General features: G+C 41.3%; 1 protein-coding gene across 1 annotated transcript in view; it reads left to right on the top strand.

The window, feature by feature from the left end:
• Positions 1-9,138: 9,138 nt before the first annotated feature.
• The window catches only part of cdh2 (cadherin 2, type 1, N-cadherin (neuronal)), a 62,252-nt gene continuing 58,692 nt past the window's right edge, over positions 9,139-12,698 (top strand). The window contains exons 1-2 of the mRNA XM_069157433.1: positions 9,139-9,277; positions 10,977-11,085. Coding sequence (XP_069013534.1) covers positions 9,218-9,277; positions 10,977-11,085 — 169 coding nt within the window. The 5' untranslated portion in view covers positions 9,139-9,217. The remainder of the gene's footprint in view (positions 9,278-10,976; positions 11,086-12,698) is intronic.

Below are 12,698 nucleotides of genomic sequence, written 5' to 3'. Positions count from 1 at the left end.
GCAACTTTGGACAAATCGCAGCTACTTTCCAATGAATAGAGTTGGCAGTAATGCTCCTCGAGCGAGAGTCAGACCTCTCTGCATCGACTCTCTTCAGTGAGTGGCAGAGAAGCTGTACGTTGAGTGAGAGAGAAAATGAGATATTCTGTTGCTTCTAACTTTCTCTCTGAGTGAAATATCACAGCACAGCAGCTTTCTTTAAATTATATTCACGGTCATGTTGTCAGACACCGTTGTTGTTATAAAGTCTGCATTTTCAGTGCAGAACAGCAGCTTGAAAGTGACTGCTGCAATCTTAACGGACCACTGTTCAGTCATTATTTCATACTCGTCCCGTCTGAAAACAAAAACAGAAAAGCATGTACAGTATATAAGAACAATTGGGAATTCGTCTGTATTACAAAACAGTATATGTGAGCATAGAGAGTAGGAAGTAGGAAGCTGATGCCGTCTGATATTTGGCAGAATACAAATATGAGACAGTGGCCTCAGAGATATGCTAATTAGCACATGATGTCATGAGCGACTTTTCTTTTAGGCACCAAAACTATGTGGTTTGGTTTAGGAAAGGATCATGGTTTCGGTGAATACCCTTTGGTATGTTAGGCAAGTTAAATACGCAAGTTTACTTACGTTAGTTAAAATAAATCCACATTGATTTCTGTTTTTTCGCGGACTTGAACACTGGTCTTCAGGGTGAAATCCATCCCTCCATAAAACTTGCTTTTAGCTTCTGATATATTCAACATTTTGAACCATACACCTAGCGCCATCTTTAAAGTGGAATACTGGCTGAATGTGTCACTACAGTGATATTTTTGTAATGTTTACGTCCCTTGTGGCCCAATGGTATTCTAATGGATATAAAATATGACCTATTCCTGAAAGGTATTGTTTTGGGAAGTCTTTGCAATGTTCTCCAGGAATGCAAATCTGTCCATTTTGTCCACTAATATCTCCAAAATTAAACAAATCCGAGTTCTTGAAAACATCAGTGGCCCATAAAAATCTAAATCAAACAATAAAAGCTCAATTCAATTTGTGGGCTTCAATCATAGTCCTGTGAATACAGCAGTTGTGTGAGGCTGATTCATGCAATATCTCCCTCTCCCTGGCTTCAGTGTCCCGCTGACACAGCAGCTGTGAGCAATACGTTGCGCTAGTGTGTGTGTGTGTGTGTGTGTGTGTGTGTGTGTGTGTGTGTGTGTGTGTGTGTGTGTGTGTGTGTGTGTGTGTTTGTGTGGCCGTGCAGGTGGTAAGAGGGAGGGACAGAAATGCCTGTGAGCTGAATAACAAATCTAGGATACTGCACACCTGAGGAGCTGTCACTGTCATAATCAGCCGTTTATAATGCATGGCAGAAGGGGGATAGGAGTCGAGAGGAGAAAACGAGGACACAGTTGGTATCAAAGCTCTCTCTGTATTATATCCTTTTATTCTTATCTTCTCGATTGCTGCATGCAGAATTGAAAAGGTGAGGTGAGTCTTTTTTTTTTTTTAAATTTTCGCTCTCTGTTTGAATTTTCTTCAAGTTATTCCATAGCTTTCTCTCACCCGCTCTGTCACAGTTGTCACATTTGGAAAGCTGGATAGCAGCTCTACTTCCTCTCTGCTTCCTTCTTCACACCCCGTCTGGCCCAGCAGGTTTATGTCCGGACACCTCCTCCAGAGAGCTCAAGGTGACACATGGTTGCTCAGGCACAGATGAGTGGCTGTGTCCCTGGGCCTCTTGACGACTGCCAGTTGGCCCCCTCACTTTTTCCCTTCTACCACTGTTGCTAGAGTACCTGAGCAGTGGGTATAAACACCCCCCCTTGGAGCCTATTGTTGTTTCAGTGCGACGCTAATCTATGGTTCTGCTGCAAGGGCCACAGGAGCGGCAGGTTGACTCACTTCCAGCTCACTGACACAATCATTCATTGCTTGTATTGGGAGTGCTGGGTGTGTGTGTGTGTGTGTGTGTGTGTGTGTGTGTGTGTGTGTGTGTGTGTGTGTGTGTGTGTGTGTGTGTGTGTGTGTTTAGCCGGAACAGTGCCTGTTAGACAGCCTGGCTGATATTTTTCTGCAGGGTCAGCAGAGACTTGTCCAAGCCAGCATCATGGAGGAGGAAATCAATGAAACCCAATTAGATACCAAGAAAGGTGAGAGAGGGATTGAGCTGCTAAAAAAGCACCAACAGAGACAAAAAGTGATCCTCAAGACCTTTTGTGAAAATACCTGAGAGGAAATCAAACATCTTTGCCTTACTGACAATGGCAAGAGCACTCTTTATCTTTAAAAGGTGCAAAACATTACATTGAAAAGGACAGATCTGGATGATTCGTGGGACTTTCAAATGTAGCATGTGGGACGTGTTTTTTATGTTGGAGAAGGTTCAATTCAATGAGTCATATTGATGAATCATTTTCCGGTCCCAAGACAGCTTTATGACTAGGAAAAGCTTTTGATGTTACATTTTCTCATAAGCAAACACTGGGAAACCCCAGAAATGCTGCACTTAAAAACTATTCACTTCAAATTCTTTGCTGTTGACCCTTGTTACATTCCCCAGTGGGGGAAGAGAGCAGCCACATGTCTGTGTGGAGGACGAGCGTAAAAGCAATGTGTCTCATGATCACCTCCTGAGTGAGCCAAATGAGGCACCCTTCGCTCTGAGCAACCTGCCACTAACATCTGCTGCTTTGGCCACAAATGCCCTTCTTGTTTTAATCCTGTCGGCTGATTGGTTTGAACCTTTGATACTAGGAATAAAAACTTAAAGTAAAACATACCAATTTCAAATAATCCCTCTTTTCCTTGATTTCAGTGATTACTTTTGCAGGACCTTCCTTTGTTGTCTGTCACTGACAGGGTCACTATAAACTGCAACCATGTTCTTTAATGGGTCCATATTGCCAGTGTTCAGGTGTTTTATTATTTACTAATTATCGGATTCCTGTGAAAAGGCTGCATTATTTTCTGAGTTAATGAAAGAAAAACAGCATCTTTTGATAACCTGCTGACTGCTAATGAGCTGTGCAGATAGCATTATGCACCAGATAATAATCCTGTTCACACTGACAGGGAAAAAATAGATACCAATACCCACAGGCAAGTGTGTTAGAATAGGTACTATGGCAATTACAGTGAATTAGGATCATATTTTAATCTCATTAAAACCAATATATTGTGTCAAATCAACAATATTGTCTACTGTAAAATTCATAATTTTCTTAATTTAGTTGTTGTCAGATAATAAGGTATTTTATCTATAATGTTATTTATATAGTTGTTACATATTCTGGATTCAAGACTGGCTGTATGCCGCCATGAGAAAGGAAACTATGAAGCATCTTAATATTCCATATTTCATTTCTTATGGTACATATGGTATATTCACTAGCTCCTATTTTATCATACTTTTCATCGTGATTTTAATCACTTTAATGAACAAATTGCACCCCTTTAAGCAATCTGACAAACTCCGAGAGCAAGCCAGGCCTTTGCCACCTTCTTAAGCCCACAGTAATTATTAACACATTTTTGTAATCAGGCTTCTTCACCATTTGCATGAAAGCAATCTAATAAATGTAAAACTAAACTCTCCCAGTTGAGAACATTAAGATAACCACAAAAAAAGCAAGTATTTTTTTGAAGTAACCTCTAATCTCATTACCTCTGTGATTGCAAAAAAAAAAAAAAACACAGTCTCATTCCCTGACTGCCTCCAAAATTAAGCTCTTAATAAGAAAGCCCAGTGTGAGGCAGAGGAAGACACATGGGTGGATCAGCAGCAGCAACAGCTCTCATATTAATCCATTCATGCCCCTATGCTCAGACAAGCTGCTGGTCCACTCCTAAATCAGACAGGCTGGGCTGTCACGAACACAGACCTTGTCTTTTTGCAGATCAATAGTGATAAGGGGAAATAAATTTCAAGCTGCAAATACTGACGACACCAAAGAGGCATCCGGATTTCAAAGAGCTCCAGAGGCACGTATACTGATTTTTGGAATATCACCACAGCTTTCAGTGTGAAATATTCTCACAGCAGGATAATTGGAAAACTGAAGAAGAAGGAGAAAAAAAAAAACAACTGTGGAAATGATGTTCCCCCATTGTGAGCTTGTTAGTGACATTGTTTTGGAATGCACCTTGTGGTATTTCTGTTGCTTAATGCAATGTATGATATGGCTGTGTACTGACTCGCGAGATGAAGCGATACACACAGTTGTAGCAACATGAGTAAATATCGAGGAATTGAAGCCGAAGCAAGAGCAATGCCTAAAACTGATTTTTAAATAGTCTGCTATGGACATTTACCGAGAGGATGTTGTACCCTGCTCACATCGGCAGAGGGTCTCAGTTGTTTACAGCTTTGTGAGTTTTGGCGTACAACATGCATCCTATTGTGGTCAACGCCAACTGGTTAAAGGCTACTGCGACAGTTTCAAAATTAAACTGAAGTCTACGCCCATCAAGATGCAACAACTAGAAACAATTTTCAACAGAGAGTGCCAAACCCTATGAACACATGCAGTGAATTTGGGTCTGGTAATTCCAGGCTCAATGTTAGCTTGCTAACACTTTAAAAACTAAGATGTGAGCACAACAAATGCGTAACATCCGAGTGGCAACAAAAAGTGATGTCACCCGTTGGTTTGTTAGTTGGTAGTGGTTTGGTCAGAAGTGACCATATTTGGACGAACTGGGAGGGAGCGAGTGGTGGATGTGACTCGATCTGATTGGAAACCCAACGATATTACGTCCCGCCCACCAATGAATGATGAGATTATTTTCAGATGGAGTGCCAGGAAACTATTAAGAAGGATTGATGTTAGCTAACAACACCAAAATGACTAGTAAAAAAAAAAAGATTGACTTTGTATTTAATGAGAGAAGCTGAAAGAGAGTCTATGGAGCAAAGATTTTTTTAAAACCAACCTCTAGCGGCAGTCGATGGTATTGCAGCTTAAGGCACTTCCACATTGGCCTCATTTTCCAGACCCGGAGGCTACGTTGTGACAAAGAACAGTTTCACATTAGTGCTAGTATGGCTGTAGACTCTCGCAAAAACAAAAAAGAAGAATTTCAGTTCCTATAGTGGTATATTTTAGAATGATGAATTATACTGTATTTGGTCCAATTATTTAAACAATGATTTTTTTTTTTTTTTTTTTTTTTTTTTTTTTTTTAAATCTACGGTTTAACAATTGCATAAGGAATAATAAAGATGTAAACCAACCTTTTGGACAAGGTTTGGCTAACAAGTGAACAATAAGCAATTGAGAGAACTGTCTTTTTGCACACATGTGCCATCGCAAATCAATAGCCACGCTTTTATTGCATCACTAATTAAAGATGTTCCCTTCTTTCCTTGAGTTGCTTTGGAGTTCAACACAATTTGCCTTAATCAGGCAATCAATCACTATTAGGTCTGTGTGCCACACCAGCACGCAGCAGGCAGATGTGGCCCCCAGCAAAAGCTACAATCCATAAATTGGGGCAGACACACACTTGTAACAGCCTTCTGACTCAGTAGACATTGCCAGAGCTGCTTGCGAAGCACCATTTCGCCTTTATTTGTCGACAAGGGGGTGGCACCAAACTGCTTTACTGACATGTCTTTTCACAAAAAATTACAGAGAAAATGCTCAGCGGGAATGTTCGTGCATGTCTCTGTCACTGTTTGTCACTTTGCATACAATACAGTATAATCAGATCCTTTTAAGGGTACAAAATTTATAAATAAAGTAATCATGCAGTATTTTTGTCAGCATGCACTTTATACGTGGAGGATGACTAGCAGAGACCTTACTATAAAATGCTTGTGAAAGGGACAAACAACTCCATGCACTCAGACAAGACGCAAATATGTAGCAGTATAAAAACTTAATATATATTTACACATATCTGCAACACATCCCAGCTCTATTTGACTCCATTGTTCAAATGGTATAAAAGACTGAATGAGATGATTTGGCATGAGAGGAGACTATTCGGAGCAATGGTGTGGTCCTCTGAGATCCTTTATTGAACGCATAACAATGAAGCGTGATTGAAATTGATAATGGCTTTGAGGACTAGATTGCTCCTTTCCACTGGCTAATTTGTTCCAAAGAAACCTTTGACATGCTTGGACTTGCCAATGAAAAGGTAATTAGCCAACTGTTGAAAGGGGTCAAATTATATGTGTTTACACCAAAAGAGCAAAGATTGCCCTTAACTAAAAGAAATGCTGAGGCTCAGTGTAATTTCAAAATTCCACATCTGTGTCTCAATAAATTCAAAAGAAAGATGCTGCAAGTGTGTCACTGAATATCATTGTATCAGGATTTGAAAATAAATGAATGTTCTCTGTGTATGCTGGGAGTGGAGGGCGAACCGTGTCATATTCCTGTATCAACACAAAGTCAGCATGAAGAAGTGCCGCGGATGTGAAAGTGCTGCTGACCTCGTCCATTTTTCTTCCAGTGCCATCAAGGCCACCGTGATGCAGTGCTCCGCACTACATCCAATTCTGCAGAGTAAAAGGTGCGGAGGGCTGGTGGCCTGGAGGAGCCCTCGGACACCTGTGCTTATGAGAGTCAACTGCGGTGTCAGCATGGTGACCAACATGCATCATACAGCTGCCTCACACATGCCTGCAAAACAACGTTATCTGCCTGCACACAGACAGCACATGCAGGCCTGAGAATATATTATCCATACACTGCACAGCAACCTTGACGGTAAATTTCTCCTCTGATTGCACGTTTTAAACCAGGCCGCATTCAGGTTAATGCTGCACATGGAGTTCTCAGGGGTCTCAAATTGATACGATGAATCATGCAACATGATATTGTTTGATTGAATGCACCAAGTCCAAATTGGATTCTCACTAACGCCTCCTCCCCTCCCTGCCTAGACAAGTACTGATGAAAGATAACTGCCTCTGCATTAATCAAAGAGATGAAGCATTTTGATCCCACTCTCAATTAGATTAGATTACATAAATTTAACAATTTGTACAAAACGCGATATCAATTACCAGCAGGTCATTTTGTTTGATCATTTGCCCAAATTCTGCCACAGCAAACAAAAGAAGTGCACATTGAATGTGACTGCCTTTGGTAAAATCACAATTTTGTCATGTTTCTTAATAGCTGCAGGAAAACCTGTCTGTGGGAAACCATGACCACGATATTCTTTCTTTAACGTGGTAAGTGCGTTATCTTCATTTTGTTGAGCTTTCTTTCTTCTTGTGATTGCATTCATTTCCACCAAAGAGCCTAATTATTTAAAAACACGAGATGATCAGGCGTGCTAATCAATGACAAGAGTGTGAAATGACATGAGTCACTTTTTAGAAGAAGCAAGCACTTTCAAAAACTATTCAGCCCTGTCTTCCTCTGTGTGTTGACTGTAAGTGGGATGTGATAGTGCTTACTGTTTGTTGAGGATTACAACAGACTCTCGAGAGTGGATGGTTTGATTTGTAGGAGGAGGGGAGCAGCATTGCTCCCATGACGTACCCGCCTGCACCTCAAAACGCCAATAATTTGAAAAACAACAGATTGCCCAGGAGGAGGTGAACCAAAAGTCAGCCTTTGATTATTATTTGGAGATTGGATACATGTTTTTCTCATCTACCACACTGAAATATTTGGATGTCACAGAGGCAATCTATTCTATAGAACCATCTCGTGATAGTTAATTAGGTGTCAGCAGCACAACCCAGGTAATTTAACCTTCATCAGGCAGTAGCACATGAGAAGATAATATAGGGGAATTATTCATTGCATCTTTTAGTGGAACATGAAACAAAGTGTTAGTTATTAATTCTACGCTTAAGTAAAGAAGGATGAATAGAATACAAAGTTTGTGAAACATTTGTGAAACAGAGCTTTTTAGTCACCTATGAGAAAGACGTATGTGTTTGAGGGAGAAAAGGAAAGGTAACCACAGAGATTTAGCACCGAATCATTGACAATTAATAATCCTGAAGCTCAAACGTGCCGTAAACAGCAATTATCTAAGGGCCAGTGTAATCAGAATCTCCCACCTATTGATCAATACAGCCAGGGCTGCTCTTTATGCAGGCTGACAGACAACTGACTGAATCCTGATTTACTGATGCCCATGACATTCAAAAAGCATTTTTCTCAGAGGAGTCTGGAGCTGATGACCACAGAATTTAAATGAAAACTAATGCACTGTAGATATAGGCTATGTGCAACACCAGTGTATCATGGTCAGAAATAACAAACCTAACTTTAACATGTTAAAATATCGAATTACATTGTGTGTACTGATCTATTTACATACTCGTGTACATTATTGTCTGGTTTCTTATCTTTCTTTATATGCGTCTTTGGTGGGACTTCAATTTAAATATAGGCACAAGTAAGTGATAGCAGGCAATCAAATAACCTCAAACTGACCTTAAAATACAATAAGATGTCGCTGCAATCTGAAATGCTAAGACATTTTCTTTGAGAATGATGAAATAATGTCTGGAGATATTGGATTTTTACTGGAAAGATAGCTTAATGTAATACTAGAACGTAATAATATATATAAGAGCCATGCCATTATTGGTTTGAATGGAGTTTAGCCTATATATCAGCAGTTTTGCATTTGCCTATCTTTTCAGGCTGAATAGAGAATGAATTACAGTCACACATTTTACAAGAAGGCTATTGCAGCCACATTTTTTTTTAAATACTTTACAGATAATGGACCAGTACAATAGTATATAGCCCAATATAATAAAACTATGTCATTTGAGATGGTGGTTAACACAGGAGACCCCTGTGCGTCCCAAGTGAAATTGGCTGTGTCACCAGCAGGGAGAGACAGTGAGATGGGCGGTTTATAGACTAGTGGCCGGGGCTCTTTATTGTTTTTGTGTCGGACTGGATGGGAGGGAGCAGCAGCCTCAGTACCAGGCAGTGCTCTCCCTCAGTACGGACTGGATAGACAGAGGAGGCTGCTACATGCTGCCGCCACCGCCACCACCACTCCCGCTGCCGCTACTGCTGCTGCTCCTGTCTTTGTCCTAGACGGATCTTCTTCCCTTTTTTTTTTTTTTTTCTTTTTTTTTTCGCCATCGAGGCCACACTTGAGCCAGTGGGATATTCTTTTTTTTTTTTTTTTTTTTTTTTTTTTTTTGTGCGTGTAATTTTTCCCTCATTTCTTTTTTTTTGTGTTTACGGATTCCGAAGGGGGGGGGATTAAAGCAGTCACGGCCGTACCAATGTACTCGTTACACGAGGTCAGCGGTCTGCTTCTGCTGCTGGTCTTGGCAGGACTGCAGGTAAATGTAATTTCACAGCGGTTTGGAGCGGAGTTTAAACCGGACACTTTGCTGCTTGATCTGTTCCGTAGCGGCGCTGCTTGTTTTGAGTTACGGACCGCGGACGAGCTGCTAGCCTTTCCTGCGGGCACTTTACCTTGCCGAGCAGTTTGGGAGAACAGTGTAGGCTGTGCACTAAAAAAAAAAAAAAAAAAAAATTCACGACAAAGTAGCTTACGTCTCGGGTGGACCGTCTTTACTCGCTCTTACCGAATGCTCACGAGATGCTGTACGCGCATTCAAAGTGATTGTTTCGCCTAGAATACTTACACATTTGCAATGATGCGGGCTAATTTAATTAAGCTGAGTCTTATTGTCTGGAAGTTGGGTCGACGCAGGCCCGCATTAATCTAGTTAGCGCTTGGTTATATTTTAGTTTTAAGTTGAATATTTATGTAGATTGCTGCAGCGTGTCCCTGTCCCCTGGCGGCTTAATTGCTCTCAAAGTCGTCGCAGGAGCAACAATGAAAAGTACCCTACTGTAAATTATTGTGGTAATACAGGCTATGTATAGCCGCAACTTCACAGCACTGAGAGGGGTAATGATTGTTGTCCAACCCCAGGGATGGAAACTGGAGTGTTTTGTGGAGATAATTTATTTTCTTGCCTGTATAGCCACTTTGTTTTCCCCTGAGCATTACAGACTATCAATCATACAGTTTAAAAAAAAAAAAAAAAAAATACCAGTTTTTGGCAGCATTTGTGTCAACATATCCAGACATGTATCTTGTATAGTACAAGAATTGCAGCCCAGCTCCTCCCCCTCCTCCCTGCAAGCATTTTTTTTTTTTGTGTTCCATTTCAATTTCTCTGATTAAGAATGGCAAGTGGCACTGATACTCACAATGGTCTTTTTCAGCAGGGCTCCTCTCGTTTTACATTCTTTTCAGAGTGCGAGCAAAGAAATAGGGCCAGGCCTCTGTTCCCTGAGAGCTGAATCAATGCTGAGGTTGTGCGATGGAGCCCATTTGGACATGCTTGCACACCAGAACATTTTCTTTCATATTGTTTTACAGTTTCTTTCTTTTGTGCTAAATCCAGCCTTTACGGAAACACCAGCCTCAGTGGTGCACCTATTTTCATTGCAGCTACCCTATTATTCTCTAAACATTTAGTGGTGACGACCTAAGCCCAGAGTTTTCCTTTTTCAAAACCAGGCCAATAATTAAACAAAATACTAAAAGGAATATACAGATTTGTCATAACCTTGCAGTTTCTTGGAAACAATGCACTTGGGTTTAGGTGTTTATTCAGACCTTCACACATACATGTTTATTCCCTCAGCAGTGGACTTTTGATTCCCTTGTTCCTGCACTTCAAAGGGAAGAGTGTGTGATCAGAGTAGTGTGTTGATCAGTGGGGCTGGCCAAGAGAGTGCTGGCTATTACCCCATGCCTGGGCCCCTACACAGGGACAAATGGAGCTTGTTCTTGCCTAGCCATGCTTTTTGCCTAATGCTTAACCCTTTTGGCCTCATTATCCTAATTGCGGTCCCTGCTATAAAAACAACAGATGCTTTTGTACAACCGTGGGGACTTCAGAATGTGACCAAGAGGTTTTTGGAGGCAACAGAGTGCATTTTTTAAGGTTGATTTATGACTCAATGTTACCCCCCCCCCACCCTCTCTCTCTCTCTAACCTACTACCCCCTCCATCACAGATTGCAGCAGAGGGCAGGGGTACCCCACCATGCAGGCCAGGCTTCTCTGAAGATGTATACAAGGTTGTGGTGCCAGACATCACACAGAAAGGACAGCCCCTTTTCAACGGTGAGTGCTGAAATATTCTCAGTCCTGTTTAGTGCTTGGAGCCTGTTATGTCTGTGTTTGATTGAGTGGGTGAGTGAGTGAGTGTGTGTGTGCCTGCCTTTCTGTGTGTCTGCATGCACATCAGTTGAGTGTGCTCGCCTCCATGCGTTACATTCCAGGGAGGATCAGAACAAGCCTGACATATTTAAACAATTAGCTTCAGTGTAGTTGTGTGGTATTGCAAGTCATGTCGTTCGCCTTGTAAACCAGCTCAAATGTGGTTCAACTTTGTACAATATAGCTCCTGTCCATTTTGCACACATGCTGTTTTTACTTTCACAGCAGGCTGAAACATGGGCAGACTGTTACTTCACTGCTACATATACATTGTGGCTACACTATTTCGTGTTTTCTAATTTGCACTTTTTTTTTAGGCAAATACGAACTTCTGTATTTGTAATTAAATGTAGGAAAACTTTGTTGATTACACTGGGGACAAGCATCTTGTTGCAATGAGTAAAAATCAATTACACACAGATTTGAATGCTTAGCAACTTCAATCGAGCAAATAATCTAGCTATTAAACATTCCATGCCTTGTGCTGGCACACTGAATAATTCCCATTATCTTTTGCCATTATTTTGCATTTCTCTTGTCCTAATTTATCATCACTTGTGTACAGATTTAAAGCATATGCATGATGCATTACTTCGAACACTTCTATGCCTAAATGTTCCTGCTAAATTCATATGGTAATAGCCGTGCAGTGTTACACTGTCAAGGCCACTCAATGACAGTAATAACAGAAATTTAAATACCTTTCAAAATGTTAGTTAGAGCAGTAGCCCTTCTGTTGGATACCCAGCTTTAGTAAGTTTATATTTTTTTTCTTGCATATAAACTAGTATAATACAAGAACGTGGAAAAACGATATTTTTTTTGCAATTGTCCATTTCATTGCGGCAGGCATGACCAACACTGCTACTTTGGAGTTTAATATTGGCAAAATGACGATGGATCTACCGTGAAATGGCACGCAGGTCTACAGACAGTAATAAAAACTGGAATATATCACCAGTGTGCCATTAGAGGGGTTGGAGTCTTGAGGTCATTTGGACCAGAAAACATTCTCACTTGTGTTGGATTTCACAGTGTGTGCCTAAAACTTGCACGTCTCTGTAGGTGTGAGTCAGAGTTGGAGGGGGGAGGTAGTGATGACTAGAGAAGAAAGGAGAGAGGGAAGAGAGTGCTTAGATGGGTGGGTACAGCTTTCACTGGGCTTTACCTTGTGCACAAGTTTCCTTCCGTTTGATCCTGCAGGTGATGGATTTCCCTGTGTTGGTTTGTGGATGAACCGTGACCAGGGGTAATCAGGTTCCCTTTTGTTTGCCCCCCACCCCCCACCACCACCACCACCCCCCTCCGCACTATCTCTGTCTCCTCTTTTCTCTGCCTTCCCCTCCCCCCAGCAAGTTGTTGCTCTGTGGAGATTTCCTTGACAGAGAGGGGCACCCCTGTGTCATTGTAATGCAGCAGGGCTCAGCAGTGTGGGATGATGTTAATGAAACTGCATTCTCTAATGAAAATCTCCTGTGGCATGTTTTGAAAGACAAAGCCCCCACAGTGTGGAGAGT

Source organism: Embiotoca jacksoni, unplaced genomic scaffold (genome assembly GCF_022577435.1).
Source record: "Embiotoca jacksoni isolate LCO1_2020_lvr unplaced genomic scaffold, fEmbJac1.0.p SCAF_22, whole genome shotgun sequence".
NCBI lineage: Eukaryota > Metazoa > Chordata > Actinopteri > Embiotocidae > Embiotoca > Embiotoca jacksoni.
This window is presented reverse-complemented; position numbering and strand designations above follow the sequence as displayed.